Source organism: Ornithodoros turicata, chromosome 2 (genome assembly GCF_037126465.1).
Source record: "Ornithodoros turicata isolate Travis chromosome 2, ASM3712646v1, whole genome shotgun sequence".
Classification (NCBI taxonomy): domain Eukaryota; kingdom Metazoa; phylum Arthropoda; class Arachnida; order Ixodida; family Argasidae; genus Ornithodoros; species Ornithodoros turicata.
Genome location: NC_088202.1, coordinates 41850425 through 41874972, shown reverse-complemented (window position 1 = coordinate 41874972; position 24548 = coordinate 41850425). Strand labels below are relative to the sequence as shown.

General features: G+C 46.1%; 1 protein-coding gene across 1 annotated transcript; it reads left to right on the top strand.

Annotated features, from left to right (window-relative positions):
* The first annotated feature begins 867 nt into the window (after positions 1-867).
* LOC135385328 (trypsin-1-like) lies at positions 868-19660 on the top strand. The gene is made up of 7 exons (XM_064614585.1): positions 868-979; positions 4307-4389; positions 7674-7762; positions 8180-8267; positions 12317-12512; positions 12611-12756; positions 19440-19660. The coding sequence occupies exons 1-7, from the start codon at positions 898-900 to the stop codon at positions 19635-19637; spliced, it is 882 nt and encodes a 293-aa protein (XP_064470655.1). The 5' UTR covers positions 868-897; the 3' UTR covers positions 19638-19660.
* Positions 19661-24548: the final 4888 nt, after the last annotated feature.

Below are 24548 nucleotides of genomic sequence, written 5' to 3'. Positions count from 1 at the left end.
AATGCTGCTTAGCGAGTAGAAAAGCTACAAGAAAGCACTTATTTATTTTGCTTTCAATTCATTCAAGTCCCGAGGCGCTTCTTTCCGACAGGGCCGTCAATAGATTATGAGGGGGGGGGGGTATGTTTATTGAAAAAAAAAAAAAAAAAGCAAAAGAGGAAAGGATAGTCGGGCAAAAGATTGGGGCGTGTGTGCAGCGAATGGGAATCGCAAGACACCCATCCGCTGTGTGCTTAGCATGTTTGCAGGGAGTGAGTTTTACTGCTTGATTACACAATCACAAATGCAGACGAGGAACGATACGTAGGTACCTTTATGCAGATGACCCCTGCTTTGTAAATAAAACGCTGTGACACGCCTCTTCTTTTGCGAGCCTCCGTCAGTACGCAGCATGACGTTCGCAGCCCAGTTCCGATATGCATTTCCCGTCATTATTACTTATTATTTGCTTACTTGTATGATGGATCTCAAGTAAGAAAGAGCACATCCCACGCAGGAAAAGTACCTCTCTATATCGTCTGTCAAACGTGCGCGTCTCGTGGAAACAAAGGGACTTTTTTGCTATACATAAACGTTCTTTTTTTTTTTACGTTTGTCGTTCTTACATTGAGCATTTTGAGCGGGGAAGGCCCAACCCCGATCCACTTTGCGGTCACTCCGACATCGGTGGTTTTCCAATGTCCCAAGTTTCAAGCCTCATTTGTTTTTCCGCCGTTAGTTCAATTTTCTAGTGCAGTGGGTCACTCTTCCGACCTACAAATCTGCAAACCGGCAACCGGAAAAGCATGTATCTTTAAAGCAGCGTGCTGTGCTATATACAATACAGTCGTCATTATAGAAGTCCAGTCGCAGCACGGCAGTGTTTATCCTTGGAAAGGTGCTTCGCAAAACAAGAACATGCACGCCCCACTCATGAACGCAGCCTATGCGGTGATAATATTGGGCGTGGTAGATGCAGCTCTCGCTTTCGACTTTAACGGTAAGTTCTTATTTTTTCATCGATGATGCATAGACAGTAAACACATGTCATATTGAAATACAACTGCTTGGCAAGGTGATGTGCTGAGGATTAGCTGTCTGGACTGATTTATATACAGGGCGGGCTTTAGCGCTACGAAGCGCGTGTCTATATACTCATCCTCATTATGTGCTGCATTCCATACTGCATATAATCGCAGACATCTAGAGTGGTGGACTTAAGGAGTACCATTTGTGTGTGTATGTAAGTAAGTAAGTAAGGATGTAAGTATGTGTATGTATGTAAGGCATGTATCAACTAAGGTGAGAAGTAGGAGTTCATATTCCGTTCTGCAGTTTAATAAATTTTCCTTCAACAACAACAATAATATAATTGGAAACAGACCGACACGTTAGATGAGTTCGTCTACGGTCGCGACTACGTGCTGCACATGCCGCAGGGTAAGACTGGGGGATTGACAATTCCGACCACCTGGGGTTCTTTTCTGTGCCCCGGAAATCCCCGACTCACGGTGCCGGAAGCAAGGCTACGAGATAAGTTCCAATCTTGGCCCGCTGTTTCTCTTCAAATTTACGCACAAGTGGTTAATTAATGGGACGAGGGTAACGTGTTGTTATACCGAAGGCTGACTAAAGAGAAACCGCAAAAAAAAAAGGAAAAAAAAAAAGAACACGAACGCCGTGTCCTGCTGGTCGGCTCACGTTTTCTTTGCGTTCTGTAGCCGTGTTTAATTAATGGTGCTTCTAAGCGTCTGCAAGAAAGCAACTTTCTTCTGCAACTCTTGTGTTCGTGCGAGATTAGTCACAGGGCATTCCAAAAGTGCTATTATTGGGATTTGGCGCTGTTCTCCTTAGTATCTGTTCAATAGTATTCGACTGATATGGTGGAAGCAAAAGTCTTCAAAAGGTCGGAAGCCGCCGGTATTTCGAACAGGGGCTGTTTTCCTACTGTCCTTTGCTGTTCGAAATTTCGGCTGTCCTCGATCTGAGGGATTTGGTTCAATCTACATTCACCGGATCGCTTAATCGCTTCATCGTCGTTACGGTCGTTAGAAGCTAACGAGTGGTGGCAAATTCAAAAGCGCGGGCGGGAAATTTAAAAAGGTGGCCACGTGATAAAACACGTGCACTGCGCTCTTCGCGCGATACGTGAAGGCCGCGGTACACGTCACGCGCAACATGTCACGTGCCCACCTTTTTGAATTTCGCGCCACTCGTTAGCTTGTAACGACCGTAACGACGATGAAGAGATTAGGCCCCCAGCGTAGTGAGCCACAAACTCCGGGGAAATTTTCCTCGCTCATAATCACTACATTGTGAATTGCCCACAGTGAGTAGATAAGCCTCACGAATTCATTGGTTCCCAAGCCGCCACAACGCCGCCCCTTGAGAGTTTACCAGCTGGTGTGGCTTAGTGGTTAGAGTGCCGGCCATGTGTCGTCGAGACTCACGTTGAGAATCCCGGTGCCAACTGTGGTGTCCGATGTTTTTCCTTGGTTTTCCTCAGACGGCTGTTAGACACACGCGGCACAGTTCCTTTAGAAGGCGGCCCAGGACGCACGTACCCCCAGAGCGTTAGTCATGACGTTGCCCACCTCTGTGAGGCCCACAACGGCGAGCTCTTTCAGAAGCACCACCACCACCACCACCCTTGAGAGTTCCTTTCCTTAAGGCCCCAAACAAGGGGTCACATCCCAATCTGCCGAATCCCATTTCGCCGAATGCAGTTAATGGGATTATCTGTGAGGGAGAAGGTCTCCTTCTAGGAGACCTTCTAGGAGAGGAAGAAGAGAACTCCTTTCGGCAAACTGGGAAAGGGTACAAGAGCATTTCGGTGAGTTGAGTATGACTGAAAATGACCTAAATATAAGAAAGGTGCGACAGAGGACATCTTACAAGATCAGGAAATGTCCAATGGCTCATGCTGAATCACATCACTTAGTGAACAATACCCGGAAAACCATGTATGGTGTTGAAAGATCACACATGCACATGGCACACCACGACCAGCATACTATGGAGTGAGGGAACAATATATTGCCGTGGTATATAAATCCACAATATGAGCAACAATTACGTCCCCGTTTTTTCCCCTCATCACATCACATCACATCACACATGAGCAACAATATTTTTGACGAAAAATCCTGAAACGTAGCAAGAGAACGCGCCAACAAGGTCTGAAACACAGCTGATGAGTTTAATTGAGAGACGACAAATTTATCCACAGAAGAATATCGAAAGGTCGTCTCTGTATGAAACTTCTCAGATGTGCTTCTTGTTCGAGCGATCTTTCAACCTTCCCTATGGTCTCAGGGTTTGTCGAGTTGAATCATTGCCACCAGCTCGCATGTTTTCTCGTCACCCTTTCATCAACAATATGTGTTCTGTTTGTTTGTTCTTTTACAGTAAGAAAAAAGAAGCATCTTTTGTAGTATCTGTTTTATTCCGAGACACTTCAATCCATGAATTTTTGTGTAGTTTTTTTAAACAAGACATTTTATTACTGCACGTATTGGTCTACACATTTCGAAGCCGTAAGCCGGTCACTATCGTGAGAGGTCTTATCGCAATGTTGTGCCTGGCTATAAGGATGGTTTCAAGGCCTCTGTAATCGCTTATTAACCATTTACAGCGAAAGCGTATTGCTTATCAAGGCAATGAAAGAACCCCATGAGAGGAGCGTAGGAACAACGTCCCACGAACAATCGAATCGGTGAATTGGTTGGTCGGTGGAGTGTTATTAACGAGCGATCTGCCTGCCTGTGCGGCGGAAGGCATCATGACCTGGGAGGACCGTGTGTGGTAGGCCAACTTCACGGCGAACCTTACCGACGTCTCAGGAGAACCCAAAGAGAACGTGCAATCAAAGCGGCTGGGTCACTTCTCAGTTTCGATGTGGAACGCGATGATCTTAGCCGCTAAGCCACAGTAGCATGATATATTCCATCCCCATTTTTTTCTTTATCACGTCACATCACATCACATCAGCATGATAAATACGGCGAATTGGGAATGCACATGTCGGTCATTCGGCTGGTTGGTGTACAGCACGCTTGAAGGTTCCCCGGCCTTCTATGCATTCGGCGAGTTGGGATTCCGTAGATTGGGAAGACACACTGACAAGGCATTCAAAAATGGCTCAACAGAGGAATGGTTGTCCATCCAGCTCTACAAGACCATTCTAATAACAGTTTGTTACGTGGTTTTAACTGTATGTAAGCGAAGAGAAGGTGATAACTGATGACTCGCGCAAGTCCTTTACATTATTTGCCGCGAACAACAATATGAAATTATCGAATGAGTCGGTTCACTTTTGTTTTTTTAGCGGACAAATGTGGAGTCAGCAGTGTTCCCGCCCTGAACATTCTGGGTGGAAAAGAAACACATCCAGGACAGTTCCCATGGCAGGTAAGGATATCTGCTGGGGTATTCTGCTTCTAAAATAATATTTGAGTAGTACAGTAAGTGTTTGAAAATGAACGGAACCTAGAAACCCAGAAAAACGCTCCATACAGTCATACTTCTGTATGCCTACCCCATGTCATCGTCATCATCTATTATTGTTGTTGTTGTTCTGTGTGCCTATATGGAGATACACCTCATCATTCATAATTTTGTTATTATTTCTGAGTGTCTGGCAACCCCCCGCCATAGAAAAAGCCTACTTTCCCTCGCTCCTACTCAATCTTATTTGAGTTTACGTATCACCACTTCAGCATACTACTGTCCTGTTCACGAATGTGACGTTTACGGGTACCTCAGTAGCATTATAACAAAGACAAGGATAAAAGTTCTACTAGGAATCACTCTCTCGGACTCACTTACTCAGTGGAAGCGAAGACTGGCAGGAAACCAGTTCTGCAGATCCAATTCGTACTATCTTGCGACTACAGTTCAGGACGTGTTTGTAGTGGATTCGTATATGCATCTCTTTTGTTCCTGGAACAGATAGATTTGCGCGTGTCATTATAAACACATACCAGGCTGGCAGCAGCCCTTCTACCAGTTATTATTTCTCTGACTTCAAAGATCGAAAGAGAAAACCGCAGAGTCCGGACATGGCAGCTAGGCTTACATGAGAATGAAGCACTTCGAAGTAGACGCATATTAGTGGTGCACATCCGCGAGGACAACGAAGAGCAGGACAGGACTCAAGCTCAACGTAGTTCACATTTCGCCACCTAAGACACAGAAAGGTTATAACCATATCTGCAAGCGCAAGATCAAATCAGGCCGTCTATCCATTGTGCCACGAGGTTCAGGAAAAACGTCTTGAGATTTCTACGTTCCAACTTTATCAAAAGATAAGTCACTGTCTCGCCACTGAAAGCAACACTGCCTAACCGAGCCCTGTTTGTTTGTGATCCTTATGCTATGAATGGAATGCAATGCATCATTCTTACATATCACAAAGTTGCTAAAGTTGGCATGACGTACTGGTACGCGTTAGCTGTGGGTGAAGTCGCAAAAATGCTCCAAAAGCCGGGAGACGACATAACTAGACAAAAAAGTTGAGAACTCCGACTTAACAAAATAACAAGGTTTACTCAGACGTTTCGTCCGTCATGCGACGGACATCATCAGTGCAAAAATGAATGAGAGATTACACAACCGGTCGTTATTTAAAGAGATGGGAGTATTGTTCGGGAAGGGGGCCACAGGAACAGATAGATGCACGGGGGCCACGGGCCCCCTTCCCGGACAATACTCCCATCTCCTTAAATAGCGACCGGTTGTGTAATCTCCCTTTCAGTTTTGCACTGATGATGTCCGTCGCATGACGGACGAAACGTCTGAGTAAACCTTGTTATTTTGTTATGTTAAGTCGGAGTTCTCTACTCTTTTGCCTAGTTGTGGGTGAAGTCGTAATTTTGGAAGCACTACTTGATACGAATTCGAGGCTTTACGTCGCGATCCCACCATCTTTTATCTTCTGTTGTTTGTCGGTTAGCTTTTGGGAATAGCAAGCCTACATCATGGCTAACCTTTCCCTTCTCTTTTTTTCGTCTTTGCATTAAACACGCACCGTATGCAACGTCCCTCGAGGAAGACGGCGTTATAAGCAACTGAAACCTATCCACCAAGTTGCAACTTGCCATGCACTCCCTCAACTGGGTTTGAACCCGAAACCTTGGGGAAACATTGGTGCCGTTGGGTACTTCACTGGGATTACATGGTTACAAGACATTATTCTGCGATAAATTGGGGTGTAAAATTGTGCGCATCTGCCGATGGCCTATGAAAGATAGCCGCACTTGCGTGCTGCGCGTGTTCAGGTACAGCGATCTGTGATGTCCAGATAATATACCTAGCTGATAGAGTACTGCCACTTGCGCATCTGCCCTTGAGAAGGGACGCGCGCAAGCTGCGTACAGCCACCGTCAGACATTACAGAACGTATGGCTGCGCTGTCTCACGGCACCGGCACGGCATGCTCGCTCTTGCTTATACCTCACCTGCGAGCGTCCTCGGCCACGCACTCACGCTCACCACCTGCGGTGCGGCGTGCGCTTCGAGTGCAGTAGCGTAGCCATAGGACGGGGTTTCGGTGGTTCAAACCCCATCCCGAAATCGTGCCTTTTGTAGTGCATTTGAGATAAGAGAAAACGAGGATATATCCTCTCCCTCAAGTGAAGTTCCCGTAGAGAACACCTTCCGAAACATTTTTCAGGCTATACGCTATTGAAAAACTGGTATTTTCTAATGCGTTGCCATCAGTGACCACAGTTTTGCAAAATAATACAATACATTACTCATTATGTTTCCTTGTTTGGTAATGTGCTACTAATATCATTACTTTCATGAAGTAATGACATTACTTTGCCATGATGCCTTTCATGAAGTCTGTAACACAGTCCCATGTTGTGTTCGGAGAGCGCACTGTAAGGGGTGACCTGATTAGTATTTTACTCCGTTACGCATTACCCGTGATAGTTACTTAGATTTACTGAAAAATGGCTAACTTATGGATGATTTTGTTGACAAATGAAAGCAATCCGCACAATCTAAATGAGTAACCATCGGCAAGGTTAATTGTAACGCAGAAGGACGTATGTTCAGAGACCCCACATATGACTTTGTCCTCCTCCTTTGCGACCTGGTCGGTGATGGAAGTGGCCAGGAAAAGCGAACTTGGGGAGTTTACTCTTTCTATCCCAGGCACAATTCATATCTTCTGCCTTTAAATAATGTTTTCAACACAAGTAACGAGAAATGCAGTCATTACACATTCCCCGAGGAGTAGCAGAACTTGTCAGGTGACAAGTTCAACCTCTCCGTATTATTTTTAGTCCGTCCAACTTCAACTCCAACACATTCCCCGACCACAATGTAATGACATTACATTAGCATTGACTCCTTCACAAAATGTAATGTATTAGCATTACTCATAACAGAGGTCTAATTAATTGCTTTGTAACGCATTAGTCCCCATCTCTGCCCTGATGTCAACGCTCCGCGGTGCTGGCGTCTCCATAGGGGCATGCGCTCGCGCGTTACGGTTTACTTTTGGCGGCTGCACTGTCGTCTAGAACTGTTGTCGCACTTGATTCTATTTCGGTTTCCTTGTTTTACTGAATCAATTTCAATTCTTTTCTGTATGGCCGCGTCTGTACATCATTATATAGACTACAAGCCAAATTGAAAGCCAAATTTCTGACGCTTTTTCTCGAATTCTTTTCTCGAATGCGAAGGTGCTTTTGGAATGGCGAGGACAACATTTTTGCGGCGGAAGCATCATTTCACCAAGTAAGATTGTTACAGCGGCCCACTGCGTCGTCAAGTGAGTAAAGAATACCTGACACTGGTAGTGTCAGTATCTAGTTGTTGTTGTATGCTGCATGCGCTACTTGATTCGTGCAATGGAAGGACATGATTTTTTTTTTATATTTTGACGTAGTATTGACCTTTTCTCGATCATTTATGCGGCTAACACCTAAGAAATCTCATGTAACTAGTTAGATTAACGGAAGTTAATAACATTAATTAATTAAATTAGCAGTCGGACTAATTTATAACATTATACAATTAAATTAGATTAAAAGTCTCCAAAGTAAATTGTACACGCAGGACCTTGCGGATCGAGAGGTCCGCGTCCTAAACGTCCTACATTTTTTGGAAGGCATACCGCCCTACGCTATGCGTGTTCATTTGCCTTCATCCCCTCCTCTACACTATCACGTTGCCTCTGTTGTTGCAGCTTCACACTTGGTGATCTCTATGCGGTCGCTGGCCTTCGCAAGAGAGATTACACAAAGTCTGGGGAAGCTCATGTACAGAAACGAAAGGTAAGTCACAAAGGACAGCGGCTGCATGTCACTATGAGTAATCACCGTGAAAGGCAGACGAAGCGTACAACGTGGGAGTTGTGATCAGGGTTGCGGAGTTGCCACTCTGGAGTTGGAATGATTCCGGAATCATTCGCCCGGAATGGAATTGGAATGGAATGGCGGAAACTGTCCTAGGAATGGGAATGGAATGGTCTGGGTGCCCCGGTGGCAGTTTTGGTTTCAACGTGTTGGTTTCTGCCCTCGCACCCTTTGCACCGCACCGCGCCTCTAGCACTGCTGGACTTCCCAGTATGGTTCCCAGTCCTTTTCTTTTATTGAGGGAATTAACGGAATGGAATTGGGTTGCCAAGCCATTCAAGGAGTGGGAACTGACCATACCTTTTCATTCCGAGGAATTGAAAGGAATGGCATTATCGCAAATCTCCATTCGTCAGAATGGAATTGGAACGAAATGGGAGACCCCATTCCGCAACCCTAGTTGTGATGTTCCTGTCCTGTAAACTCAGAGATCGTCCTCAAAGCAAACCAGAACGTTTTATTCTTGGATTGGTTTGGTGTAGAGAAAAATGCAGGACGGGACGCTCATAAAGAGAGCCGGCTACTTCAGTTCAAGTAAATATTCAGTGGAGGGTATTTAATCGGGCTGTCTCTGACATTATGAACCAGGGAGTGTTTCTCGGTGCCTAACGCCTCCCCTCTTTTTTTTTCCTTTATGCTTTCTTCTGCTTGACCTGTTTTTTTTTTCTCTCTCTCTTTCTTTTCTGCCGCCCTCGGTGGCTCAGCCGGTAGCGTGTCCGCCTGCTCATCCCAAGATCGCGGGTTCAAACCTGGCCGAGGACGGCGGCAACTTGGTGGAAGGGTAGAAAGTTGCTTAGTCACGCAGTTTTCCGCGAGGGACGTTAAATGTGGTGTGCCGTGTGTCAAGATTTCGGCGGACGTTAAAGAATCCTCAGGTGGGCAAAATTAATCCACAGACCCGACCACTGTGGCGTCGCCGCGACGTAAAGCCCCGAATTATTATTTTCTCTTTTTACTGGCTCTATTTTTCCACCCACAAACGCGTTTTGGAGTAGCCATCCCTGACGGGGTCGGGGCTAACCTTTGCATATATATATATATATATATATATATATATATATATATATATATATATATATTCATATCCAATCCAATCCAATCTTTTTTTTTTCTTTTTTCGTTTTATTATTTCTTGGTTCCACAATCACTTTCTTCTTATACCAGAGCGTCGTTGACGATTTTAGTAATTTGAAGTAGATTTGAAGTTGAAAAGTGGTTTTCTGCAACTCGTGACTTGTGGAATAGGGAGTCCCTTCAGAGACAGAAGGATCTTGCAATCCTTAGTTCTGCCACGCATAACTTGTGGAACAGAGGGTTCCTCTAAAGACAGAAGGATCATAGAGGGGATTAGCGTCGAGGGTAACCACACGTGTCCCTATCTGGTGCTTTCACTAGCAGGGCAAAAATGTATCTGCGTGCGCGGGGGGTGGATTTAAATGGTTTGAAACAGTAAGACCGCTTTCAGATAAAGTTCAAGGGACGTAGCAACTTCCAATGGCAATGAAGGTAAAGTTGGCCTCTCATGACAGAAATAAAAGAGGAGGAGAGGCAGAGCTGTAACCTCGTACTCGCGAGAGATTGAAATGCGGCAAGGGCGAGTTAGGGAATATGAGGGTGAGGCAAAGCAGGCTCTGTCACCCTTTCCAGATGTAGATTCTGCCATTAATAATGCTAACGGTGGAGCATATTACAGGTTAGCACACTGCCCGACAACGAAGAAACGTACACTCAGCACCATACAATTATATCTCTCTACATTGCCTACGGTGCTCTTCTTTCTAAAACTCACGTTGCACTAATGCCTCCTCTATACGTGTTAGAAATTCGAAAAAGAATGATGTCAAGTCGGGAACAGTGTATACGTCCTTGCTCTAAGTGGGATAACTTCCTCCAGAACCTCCTCGTCAACAGCTCTGGTACTCCACGTATCCCTTCCTTGTAGACCATTGAAGGTTCGCAGATCTAGTTGATAGCACATGTGGTTTCAGTTGTACAGGTCTGGGTGTGGGATTTTTGGAAGAAGGATCGGGAAAGATGACTCTCGGTACATAAGTGGGTGTGAGCGACAATCTATGGTGACGGTATCTTCTTTGCTGGTACTACGAAGTTGAAGGTACGAGTACTGTAGCCCCCGTGTAAGGCAGGGAGTTGTCCGGAATGGAGGAGGCTGCAGAGGCGATCTTGGAGTGTACGTCCGTGCAAAAACGCGGGACGCGGATCCAAATGGGCGATCGCCTCCCCCCAAAGCGTCAGTTTATACTTGGATTTCCCTCTTCCCCCTCCCCCTCTACGGGCTTCGACAAACCCCCCCCCCAAACCGAGGGTCTCCATCCGCCCCTGCGCAACGACGAGTTCCTTCGGCACGAAAAGGGGCCAGGGGGACGGGTGTCTGCTGGAATAGGCCTGAGCCGTCGTCTCCCATTCACTGCGGAAACTGCTGCTAGGATGCGGGCTTTGGGTTGTGGAAGAGGTGACGGAAAGGAAGAAACGTTGTTCACCTTAGTCACGCTATCTCAAAAATGAACTTCAGCACATAGCACGCTCCTTGCCTCGTTGCCAACCTCCATCGTCCTGACATCGTCCTTTCCACTGATTTACTGAAAACGGGTGGCGTGCTTCATTTCTGTGGCATTCTGCCCTCTCTCCGTCTCTGCGACGCTGCCGAGCATACCATTCTGCGCGCGAAGCCCATATTCCTCACTCCAGCTCTGGCACGCTAGCGGTCATCCTCTACCCCGGTGGTTCTTATGCCCAACGTTCCGCTAATGCAAGAAACCTTGTTCTCTTTCTACAGGGGGCGGGTCTTGCTCAACGACCCCTGACGTATCAACAACGACGCATCTTCACCCTTCATCCTCCATCCGTCTTTTTTTTTCTTCTTTTCTTTTAGCAATAGTCGTGACGACGCCCACTTCTGTGTAGCCGAAAACGGCGAACCGATCCTGCCATGACCGCCCCCCCCCCGCCTTTGTGGCATTATGTAGTTCATAACTGCCACAAAAATGTCCACGCCCCCCGTTTTCATCAAATCAAGTGAGAGAACGTTGTCATTCGGGATGATGGTTGGCTGGGATCGTGCTACGCAGTGAAGATCTGTTTTTAGAGTGCAGGCTCCAATAGTTGTAGTTTTCGATCCACGTAAGAGTCGACTCATAATGCCCCGCCCTTGTTTAACACATAATCCGTCACGTTGACATATTTGTTCCTTGAGGGTCAGAAGTACAGTCTGTATGCACAGAAGTCCGCGGGACGTGGGGGCGGTGCAGAGGACACATGGTATGGGCAGATGCCCTGATGGGCGATATTCCTTGATATCGATACTCCCTGATTCGTCACATACGGTTCAGCAACAAGAGTGAGTTTACTGTTGTCGAATCTGGCAACTTCGAACGTAACCGGTATACCGGTGTAACGGTATGGGCTAGCATCATGGCAGACACATGTGAACCCCTCTGCGTCTTCGACCGAGGTACGCTAAGATGCGATCAATTCGTGTGACATCACGCTGAGACGATCCTCGATTCTCTTTCGTTGTGTTTGCTTTTGACTTGGTATCTATCTTGGGATAAGATGGATATGCTGATGAGAAAGAAACTATTTTCTCATCTTTTGCTTATTTTCCCTATATACTCCCGTATCCCAAGTAAAGTTCCAATTAAAGTTCCCGTAAAGTTCCAAGATTAATAATAATAAAAAAATACAAACCTTTTCGTAGGTTGTCATATTTTCATTTTCAGTTAGAATTAGCCATGCTTCGAAATTCAACGACCGCTGCGCCGAGTCAAACTTGTTAGCATATTTGCTTTATCTTTTCTACCGAAATTACCCATGTTTTGTGGTATTGGGTATTGGTAGTATTCATAAGGAGTGGCTTTGTGTGTTCCGTACAAGTTGTCACTTGTTTATTTTTCTTCCTTAAGAAATATCATCATCATCCTTGAGAAATATGATGTGACCTCATTTTACAGGTTGCAGCTGGTGAGCGACATGAATCATTCTACGGGAAATATGGTCATCAAAAATACGACATCGGATTGCTTACTCTCGAAGAGCCCTTCGACTTGCAATCTGCCGACGGTCACATTGCTCCGGTTTGTCTACCTCCAGAAAACTTCACTGCTTCGGGTACGGTCACTGTCACAGGCTTCGGAAGGGACTTAGAGGGTGAGCAGCTCTACGGATTGCACTGGACGTATGGACACATGACGTTGAATTTAGCCTCTAGAGAGCTTTTTTTCTTTTTTTGTACAACGCGTACACAGGAGAAACTCCATTGTCTGACACGCTGCAAGTGATCACGATTCCTGTTCTACCCGATGAAGACTGCCACAAAGCCTATGGCGGACGCTTTTTCAACGACAGCATGTTCTGCGCCGGTGGTGAGAGCGATAGCAAGGATGCTTGCAAGGTAAAATTATAATTTACATGCGGTTTTACTTATTTCGTGCTACCCCTTTCTTTTTTCCTAAAGTGCCACTAAGGACTAAGCATTTCTTTTTTGTTTATTCCGAAAAACAATCGACCTCGATGAGGTACAGAATAGAAATGCCATCAGTGAACATTAAGCGCTTACAGGAATTACACGCATAGCTCTCATAGTTTCGGATTCTCCAAGAGTAGGTGAAGTCATTGAGTGTTCCGGCGTCTGTCTCCTAGCAACAGCGCTCTCACGCTCCCAGTCACCGCTCTCCGCCCCACGCTGGAAGACTGCCATCAGCTGTGGCGAGGAGACGGAGAAAGCCCGCGGAGGAGCAGTGTTGCTAGATGGGTGACAGATGGTGCACGATATATGTCGTACTTCTCAAAACTAGAACTTAATTCGGTGATACTTCAACGTCATATTGAGAAACAGTTCTGTACACTCAGCAGTTTTTTAGCATCCGAGTTTCAAATATCCCTTTGGCGAGCAAATGTTGCGGAGGAGAGGAGTGACCGACCACACATCGGCACGTAGACGATAGCGTGCCAGGCAAACGCATTGCATTCTGGACACGTCCTGCTCACGCGTCATTGCAAGCGTAAATATACACCAGACCATAAAAACGACTGTGCCCATGATGGACGGCCCAATGGTTTGTGAACAAAGCGATAGTTGTCTCCGGGTGTCGTTCTGCAACTCCTTTCGACCTCGGTAATTAGTTTTATCCGATATCCTCGCAGTAAAACACGTCGTTCTTCCCCATTCATCATCACCAATGTATTTGTTGTGTTTGTCTTCAAATGAAGCCTCGTACTGGTAACCACTCACAGGGATGTGATAACGACACCGGCACTAAGACGCTCCGAGCCGATGCAATGCCCTCCGGAGGAATCATGTTACTATGTAGCGTCAGAAGTATCGTCTAATTTATACCGGCGGAATATGTTCACCTCTCTGTTTTAAGCTGATGGGAATATGTCGGCAAGCGCTCAAGCAGAATATGAACAAGGTCGCATGCTTTCAGAATGACGTTTCCTGTGACGTGTGACCAGGAGAAGATGGTGATTTCGTCATAACCGGCTGCTTGAGATAGTTAGAAAAAGGGCAGGTGTATAGCAAACCGGTGTTGTGAGGTCCCTCATCTAGCAACGCTGACACAGCTGTGATCACACGCCTCGTGGCGCCATCTGTTGAGAATACAAGCGAAAACGCCAAGCAGATCACCTGAAACCGCTTTCACTTTCACGCAGTGTACCTTGGAATTTTGCGGTGCAAGGCACCCGTCATCGAAGATGCACGGTTGGCTGGTTGGTTAGTCGTCGTCAGTGTAACATAGAGAAGCTATCCGTGCGGATCGGCTGAAAGCAAAGTTTTTGCTCACAGCAACGACAGGAAAGCTGAGTTCACTTTCCGGTAATAGATATCACGTCGCACAATGGCCGTCAGGGGAGCAGACAACGCAAAAGAGAAAGGCGAGCAGAGGGCACATATGTTCCTGCAGGGTACAATTATTGAAAGAGCCCCTACAGACAACAAAAAAAGATTTTATTTCATGTTATAAATCAACCTTGCTCAAGGACTCAGGACGAAAAACATGAACGCAGTCAGTGAACATCATACGCTCTTCCACAAATTTTAGAAAGAACTCGCAAAACTTCGTTGTTTCATATTTTCCAAGGATACGAGTACGTAACATCAATGGGAGCTCTGACAACGGGGGACAACGGCGCGTGTCTCCGCTCTCCGCCACATGTTGGAAAGCTTCAAGCAACCGTGGCGAGGGGTGGGAAACGGGTGGTTTGCAACTTCCTGTCAAAATGACGTAAGGGAAGTTGCAATGTCACGTGGATTTACGCTTCCGGTCCGAAGTTCTGCTGGGGTCGTATAGAGTAAGTGTGATTTTCAACCTAAAAATAAGCGTATGTTCCGTGCTTAAATGCACTAATTCTGCGGGAAATGAAGATAAAATGTATCGCATACCCTTGGATCCTGCGGCTTGGAAAAATGTTGTCAACGTAAACGAAAATTTAACTAAGGCGTGTAGGCACTTGTCAGTTGTCACCAAAGTGCCGTGCTGTGTACTTATCACGTTGCATTGTTCGTGGCTGTGATAAGATTATCAACTCATAGTGTGAATAGAATATCGCTAAAGTCACAGCTTCTTCCCAGGCTAAAAGAAAACGATTACATGCATACTATCGTCAAAGTGCCGAAGATTGCAGCGTATACTGCCTGTACATTTTGTTGTGTCATATCTGAAATGTTGCCTGTTATCTTTGTTATTTGAAGCTTCAAATTGACCGCATTGTAACAGAACATTTCCCACAGCAAAAGATTGCGATTTTGAAGCGCACGCCGAACCAAATCGAAACATGCAGGATGTGTCACGAAATATTATCTTTGTCATAAGAAAAGTACGTGCGAAGTATTTGTTACAGTACCTTACCTCTCTGGGGTGCAAGCATTCCCTGGCGAACTCATCTTGATTGTCGTTTAAGCCAGATGGTAGAAAGTTTTGCTTTGCTCCAATTGAGCGCAATTTCGGACCGAAAATTCGAAGACGCAGCATGCGTAGCGCCACTTCTCAACTTGAAAACCACCCATTGGCCTTGGAGGAGCAACGTCGCCAGACGCTTGGGAAGGTTGGGCACCCCCCGTGACGCCACACTTCTCAAAACTGCAAAATAAGTTTACGATGCTTCCCCTTCACGGGAAACAATATTTTGGGAGAGTACTGTGTGAGACAACCAAGATTGCAACGAGACAAACACGCTCGGATTGTGAAGGCGCGATATTTTGTATACAGTGGCGCTTTGAAGCCTACAACAACAACAACTTTATTGTGAGATGATGAATGGGGAGTTGCATCGCCAGGGGCGATACTCTACCCCATTGCTGGTGGTGATGCAGGGAATGAAGTAATGATCCCCTTCACAATAAGCATCGAATTACTATGGTATCCAGAAAGACCAGAAAGGCTTTTACGCCAAGCTGCTGAAGAACTGTCGTCATTTTACAGGAGTAGCTGTTAACGGGAAGGTCTCGGGAATTCGCTGTAGCTCTATCACAAAGCCCTCGGTTTTGAGTTCGGTGATTCAAAACAAGTTAAAATAATAGTCTACAGCTAATCAAAGCAGTTTTGACATACTCAGATATGAGTAAGTTGTCACGGAAACTGTTCCGATCTTTGAGCGTTTCCTCCCGCTCTTGCCCCAGCTTTAGCGATATATTTGTCCCGCTAATCCCAGCTCTACACGTCACCACTCACTTCACAGATCACAAGGCAGTACTCGTCACTCTAAAGTAGTTGCGCATATATAAGCAATAAAAGTGTCAACATCCGCACATAACAACTACAGCTGAAATTCGCGTTACACAATCGTAACCGTTCTGTATTTTTTTCAAAAAAGGCTCAATCGACCTTTTTCACATACGCGTCATATCCTAGCGGCTCTCCAGCGAACCACGCTTGGCGCGCGCCGAAACAAATCCACGTGGGTAGCACAAATAACCAAAACCGGTCCGGACTCCGGAGCGGGACCGACGAGCTCGCGCCGTTCGTGCAGTCTCCCCACTGGTCCCCACTTCTGTCGTCTCCATACTGCGCCATCTAGTGAAGACGGAGGAACCCTGTCCGGCGCCTCAGGGTCATGCGCATAGGCCGTTGTGAAAGGTCCATTATACGCTCCTCAGGTCCGCGGTGTCAATGTGCATGACGTCACGGGGACATTTCTAGGACGCTTTCGATTGGTCGGAGGAACCACTGGCGCGCTCCGTGAAGGCCCGTGGCCTAGTGGTTACGGTGATGGCATTCCACGACGAGACTGGGATGTGTCCCGGGTTCGAATCCGGGCTCAGACGTTTTAAAGGAGCAGTCCTAGAGGCATACAACTTCGTTTCTGTTTCTGCTTGGTATGGAATGTTAGGAGCCTGAAGACCGTTCTGCCACAATTAGTGCAACAGCAGCGAACTTGCGATGCCTACAACAGCCCCCCCTCCCCCGAATCTCCAGTGTGCGAACCACTCTCCTTCGCCCTCACGATAGACTCGGGATGAGCGCGACATAAAGAATGACATAAAGGCGTATGCCACACGCTGGTATATAAGAACATGATGGTTGTATTTCGCTTTAGAATCCTTTTAATCATTCAAGCATCATCAATTGAACACACACGCATGCAAATGGTGTAGCTTAAACTTTGCAAGTATGCCGAAATAAACTTCGACTTCCACTCGTAAAACATGTTCCTCCTACCCCAAGTGACCGTGTCAGCAGTGCTACTGTGCGTTGTAATTTGAAAAACGTGTGCACTAAGCTGATAAGTCATACTATGCTGGTCATATGCAGGACATTATTTTCAAGTCTGTGCTCGTTTAGCAGCACGAGAAGCACGATCTAGGCTGCTTCACTGCACAAAGGTAACTTCGCCCGGTCTGACATCACCATGAAAGTCCGACTCCTGAAAATTGTTTTTTCCTGCGTGAAAACACTGTGCGTGCGGTGTTATACGAAAAAAGGGGGAGGGGGATATGTTTAATCCACAGAATAAAAGAGAAGGGAAAGGTTAGCCATGATGTAGGCTTGCTATTCCCAAAAGCTAACAAAGAACCAAAAGGAGATAAAAGCAGCAGAGGCACAGCAAATTATGAAAAGGGGATATGCCATGCTCCTGGGTTTTGTTAATTCTGCTAAGTCACACACCCAGAAACGATATTAACAGGACATGCATGTAGAGTAGACACATGCATATCTGTTACACATTTTGCATTTGCGTTATCCGAAGAAACTAAGCTGCAATTACTTTACAAAATATTCACTTGCAGTTTTCTCGGTTTGGGATTCTTCGACTTATCCCCTTATTGCACATTGCATTGCATATAGCAATTATTGTGTCATGCCATTGGTGAGTCACGAATGGCTAACCTCTCTTCAGAAAGGCGATGGAACCTGCGTGTTCTGCTTCATCCGTGAGACCGTTACAGGTGTTACACGCTGAAGGCTGTAATCGCAATGGGAAAATTGGTCAACACTTTGCATGACCTCAGTCAAAGGGACCTAGGGCCAGTTTCGCCAAAGCCGGTTAAGAGTTGATCGGCGATCAAGCGTCCCTTAACTTAAAATTACGATTCAACCCTGTTTCTCTAACGTTAGCTAGCGTTACTGGAATTCAGCTTACGTCGCTAGCTAACGTTATTGACAAAGAATTGATGGATAACTTAAAGTTTAAGGTGCGCTTGGATCTTGGTATAAAGTTAATCGGCGTCGGTGAAACCGTGCCTATGTGTGGATATCTGACTGAGGCATAGGGGGTATACAAGTGAGAATTAATTACTGCAAGGCCGACAAGAACATCAACAATTACATTATCACGAAGACACGGTGTGTTTTACCGCTGTGAACTAGTACCACACCCCATTAGATGTGAGACATTAGATGAGCGATATGAAAATAAAGCGAAACGAGTTAAGTACGAGTCATTTATGGAAGAATTGAGGAAATGTACGGAAAACGACTGCTGTAACGTACGATTTAAATATCTTCGTATTTTCACGTACTTCTTCTATGTCCAAGTTATCAAGGCAACTAAGCACGAACGCAGTATTCTGTGCCATCGACCTTACCCCGAAAACGGTGCTGAGATCCATCACGCTGAAAAGAGATAATAACGTTCTCTCTTTTTTTTTTTTTTTTCAAATCCGCATGGTCTGTGAACGCTGTGTAGTCGCGAGTGGTGGTATGTACAAATAAGAATAACGTTTTGGGGACCTGTAGAACGAAGACAAATGCTGCAAATTGGTTCTGCGTGGCTACTTACTCAAAACGAGCACCTAGAAAATATTGTAGAGGCGCTAGTCAATGCCGCAGTTGGGTACACAGCGTCGACAATACTTCTGCATATGTCGGAGGGGTACTAGAACGCCCCCTAAAATTCTGAAAGCGTTACCGGATTTCCTTCTGCGGATATCTGAGCGTGAACAATGAGTCAATGAGTTAACAATGAGTCAAACAAAAGAAGAAGGTTTGGCAAACAGAATGCAGGTGTCATTAATTAAGGACCACCATGTCTGCCGAGACTGAGGCTCGCGGAACTTGCTCCACAATATTGTCGAGGAGCCTGGTAAAGGGTGAATGTAACCAGAATCTTACATACCATCGTGAATGCCGATCATATGGCATTCTGTATATTCTTTAGAGGAATTTGAGCAGAGCATTGAAATGAAAGCAAGCTGGGGTATCAGTGTGGACAGTGTCACTTCCTTGAGCTTGAGGAGGTAGTTGGGACAGAGGCATGTCGCAACACAAATACGCTTACTCACCTTACGTATAAATATACTCTAGAGACACAAAACACAAGTTACAAGATACACGAGATACAAAACACAAGTAGACAAAAGTTGATCGATGTTACTTATGTGTTGTGTCTCTGTCCAAACCACATCCCCAAGCTCAAGGAAATGGCACCATCCACTCAAGGGAATTGTCCTGGATTTTGATTTGTTTGTGTGTGTGTCTAGGTGGGAGTGACAGGCCACGGTTGCTGGTTGCTGACATGTGCATTCACATGCAGTGTATTTGTACCGTATTTGGTTGCGGGGGGAGGTGGGTGCCGGGAAGTTCTCTGTCTGCTGCTTCTCTGTGTGATTGCACTAACAGACGTTTTCATGTACAGGGTGACTCTGGAGGTCCTGCAGTGCAGAAGGTGAATGGGAGATACATCCTGGCTGGTATTGTGTCCTGGGGTGAAGGGTGTGGGAAGGCAGAAAAGCCTGGTGTATACACGCAGGTTTCTCGGTACTTGGATTGGATAGGCAGGCGCATGTCTCCGTACAGTGAACAGCCGTTTCGTCCGTACAGTAGTCGACGATGAATCAAGTGATCCGTCATGTTCTAACTTATTCACGATGTCCAGCTATACGTGTTATCTGTAATATGCAAGAGTTACTGCGTTGTATGAAATAAAGGAAGATGAGAAACCAAGCCGACGGTCTAAGACCCGATCTTGGGGGTTGGAGGCTTCTCGAGTATGCGCAGGTCCACGAAACTATGGCGTCAAATGTTTCGTGAAGAGATTCGTGCATTTAAAACATTAAGAAAATCCTCCCTTGCCATGTACAGATCGAAAACATGTTCTTAGCGATGATACTCTGATGAGTGTTGTTCGTTGGTTTTTGTTTATCTGCTGCATTTTTCGTGCTTACCGGGCTCCAGAAGTTTGGAGCATCAACAGTCACCATATTCATACTGCTAGAATGTGGGAAGGAGAAATATTATATATATATATATATATATATAGATTACGAAAGGAGAAAATACTTACTAATGCCCTTTAGAGTTCCCTAGGTTATCGTGCGTCCAAATACCCTTCGTGGTTATCTAGAGTTTCTAAGCGCTGTGTCTGTGGAAACGAAAAGCCAGTAATATGAGGACGTGCCGAAATGTTCTCGGCCTGACCAAGATATATGAACACGAACTCAAAAAGGGCTGCCTATAGTTGAAGAATCAGCCCGAGCCACCCCGCGTTGCAAACCCAGAGAACTCGTTATACACGTCTGAGTAGTACAAGCATCAGAAGAACACTGAATGTAGAAGAAAAAGGGTGCTCGCCTACCCAACGTTACCCCCCCCCCTTAGACACAAGGAAGATGATGTAATGCCATTGGAGTGGACGAAGAAGAAGAAGATAATAATATTAATTGGTTTGGTTTGGTTTTCAGAAAAAATAAAATGGAGATTTTTGCTTCACTAGTGTGAGGCCCCCAACTGCACATCACTTGCACCAGTTACTTTGGTGGAAAACTCCTGGAATGTTGATGCCAATGAAGGTGAGGGGGATGATAGCGATGCTGATGATGGTGATTAGTGGTGGTGGTGATTCCGAAAACAAGTATATACACAATGAGATGTCACAGAACGGGCAAACACGCAACACGCAGCCAGTCGAACAGCAAAACACACATAGGCTCAAAACTTGTTGTCTGCACCAATGTCCCAGAAAAACTTCACTATGGCGGAGAACGCCCGGTGTCTGACACTGTGATTCGAGGGCCCAAGTACTTTGCCCGCCTTGCGAGGCCGACTACGGCAAGCAGTTACACCACCACCCCCACCACCGTACACTGATGCCAGCTCCGACTGTAGAAAGCGACGTACGCAAGACATCAAAATGTGCTCTTCATCTTCCACAGCACCACACATGAAGCAGTTTGGGGAGGCTGCTTTTCCGATCATGGTGTAGAAAGCTACGGCTGTATGGGACCTTCAGACGAAACCGGTGGATTAGGGTCTCCATGGACCGAGGAAGCGAGGCTGGGATCACGAAGAAAAGTCTGTGTCTATGCTGATCAGTGGCGGCCTTCCAGAATCACTGCGCCACAGGTCTCTGCCTAGTCTCTTCGTCAAAGTTGACAACATCCAGCATAATAATAATAATAATAATAATAACAACAGAATAATTGGCAGCGGATAGATTGTGCAGTAGGGCCGTCTCGTGGAGGTGATTCAACGTGGCCAGGCTTGTGTCGGTTAAGGGACTAGGGTTCGTTTTCGCCATTCATACGAAGCTTGTAGTACTGGTCAAGAACGAGATAGGGACCGTCGTAGGGCTGGTGCATAGGTTTTTGGGTGGCGTCATGGCGCACGAAGACATGAGTTGAGGTAGAGAGGGCTGCATCCATGAAGACAGAACGGGAAGGTGATGTGCAGGGCGTAGGAGGTCCCACGGAATGCCAAAACTCACTCATGCGAGCGTCAAAAGTTGTCCGGCGGAAAAGGGACCATGGAATCGGGCAGCTCGAAGAACTCCCCAGCTATGCGTAAAGGCACAATAAACGACCTCTGTCGCGGGACATCCGCAGTCGACCTTGAACGCTGTGCAGAGACCGAGACCGGGGAACGAGTGGGAAGTAATCTGTCCAATGCGTGGGGTCTTCTGGGGTCTTGAACTCACGATGTAGTCGCTCGACCATTCCATTAGCGGAAGGGTGATATGCTATATTGTGGAAATGCCAGGAACCGAGGAAGCGACACAGATGTTGAAAAGATCGGGATGTGAATTGTCGTCCCTTGTCGGTGATAGTAGCGGCTGGAACCCTGAACCTGGTGACCCAGGCAGCGTTCATTCGGGCCGAAATGAAGCGTTCCATTTATGAGCCGACGTGCCAAGGATATCCTGAAATGATCCCGACGTCCTGATTCTTCATGGACGTTCGAAGGATGTGCACAAAATGTCATTAGAAATGTTGCAGTGCACTGGTGGAAGTGCCTCGAAGCGTTCTGGCGCAGGGAAAATTCAGTTTTGGCGCAGCATGGAGCAGCTTCGCGATCCACCGTCGGAAGCCCCCAGGCGTGTATGGTTGCTAATTTATATTGTGGAAAGAGCTCTTTCCACGTTAATTTCAGCTTCATGGTATCCTGGGCAATTTGCCACTCAACTGAGAGGAGCGAGATCGAGGACCCCTTACCTGCTTCCGGGGAATCAATGGGTGCGTAAAGTAGGCGACCCTCTTTTGGCGCACCCAAATCGGGACTATGAGGCACCCGGAGTTCTCTGCTCACGCAGTGCACAGACAGAGGACACATTGGCTTAGTTGGAACCTATAGCGACGTTGGAAGAGACGACGGCGGTTGTGAAGACTTCCTTATAACAGCGAACAAAACGTAAAGGTGGGAATTTGTAACAGACGCCATGGGAGCTATTTGCGGTGAAGATGACTGCGTGGTGTGAAGGTGTCTACATTAAAGGCCAGGGTGTCGAACCGCAAAAAATACGGGTCTGGTTGAGGTTCGGTTTCGCAACAACCCGACAACAACTGCTTTTATCAGGAAATTCGTGGCTAGTAGCTTACTGCTGCTGTCTGCATTGAGGTTTTTAGTGGTCATGTAGGGTAAGGTGGGGCAAGATGCGACATTTCTTGCTCGACGCCGCCTGTCTCAGAGACACATTGCTCCATGCGCTTGAAATTTTACATATAGGTGGCTCTGCATGTCCGATTTATTGCGCGTTAGACTTCTCCGGATTGGTGTTGGCATGGAAAAAGTTAGAGAGAGAGAAAGAAATATCGGTTGCTTACTCGGTTACCGGTTACTTCTGCCTGGAATGTAAAGACCCGCAAAAAAGGCGCGATTTTCTGTAGACTCTTGCCAGCTGTGCAGCAGGGCGTGTCGCAGGCTTATTCTGCCAATGTAAGTACACATCCTATCTCATTATTCATTCATCTAGATATATGCAAAATATGGGCACTCTTGGTTATCCGGTGTTTAACTGTAAAATTAATGCACCCGATAATAGACGCGACATAGGCAAGATAGGCAATCGCGACCTTGCGATAGGCGACCTCCCGATTGCGATAGGCAAGACGCGACAACTTAAGTTAAATTAAATTTAATGCAGTTCACATTTAATGTAATTTAGAAACTCATAAGTCAACTATCAGGTGGCTTTACTCTTATTCCTCAGAGATTCCTTTTTTGTTCATATTGCAAATGATTTCCAGCAAATTCTCCTGTTTCCTAGGATATTTCCAGCAAAGCAGAAGCGCACTCAAAAGCGAGCGACCAGCGACGCATCAGACCGGTGGTGCATTGTTTTGAAAGTACAGTTGAGGGAAATGGCACCAGGCTCTGTGGTTTTATTGCACATCCTATAGGCGGTGAGCTCGTGGGGACTGTGTAGGTGCTTGGATTTCAAAAACTAATTCGTATATACTCCATTACCGCGGCGTGTCTCATCTTACCCCACGCGATGTCTCGTCTTTCCACGAGGGTTGGGCCACGATGAGACAATCTTCATTTTTGAATTTCTTGTTCTGTGTTTACTTTAGACCCATCTACGTCCGTTCTGATTTGCAGATCAGAAGCTCTAGACCTCTGAGAATGTGCCGATGGCCAGTTTTTTCAACACGAAAAATAGAAATTCCATATGCATGGTGCAAATTTCTGTATCAGCTTGCTCCACCTTCCCCTACTCCCTTTAGCAAGCGAAAGGTTAAATGGATGCTTACAAATAGCGTCCACGCTGATGAAGCGGTGTAGTCCTACTACACTCTGTTCAAATCTCTTTATTCACACGGACAGTGCCAGCAAGATACACTGAAAGGAAGCTAACAAGATGGGCAGCATTTGACATAGACGACGGTACTTGCCGGCAGTCTACATTCGCAGCGTGAATCAATCTGAAACCGTACTGAAGCATGTCGAAATAAGTCTGCCATCCTTGCTCTGTCCGAGGTCGCGGCAGTGTACGAATTAATCCACAACACAAAGGCAATGTGTCACGGCACAATTGCACTACCAGTAACCAGAACTATATTTACTTTTCAAACCACGACCAATCAAACAGGCACCATTCTGCGTACAGTCCTTCGGTCTACTTCTCATGTTTCTGACTTGTTTAATTCTTACTGCTCGCGTGTAAAGGGAAACGTTGGGCGCTGGCATAGTCACATATACGTCCTATAGAGCTACACAACTGGTCTACCCCATTCCTGCTTCATTCGTCCGCGTGGCGCTTCCTCTGTAAAGAGCAGACACCGCAGCGCGTGCGTGGGGCGCTAGACGCATTCTGCACTTCAATGTGTTAAAAAAGACGCTGTAAGCATGTACTTACTATCAGTGATGGCCAGTAGTTAACTACATGTAGTTAAACTACTAGTTAAACTATCTGATTGTAGTTAAAAGTAGTTATCAACTACTTGAAGAAATGTAGTGGCAACTACTAGTTAAACTACTATTTTAAGTAGTTAACTACAGTAGTTAGGTTACTGAAGGCGCCAACTACTTC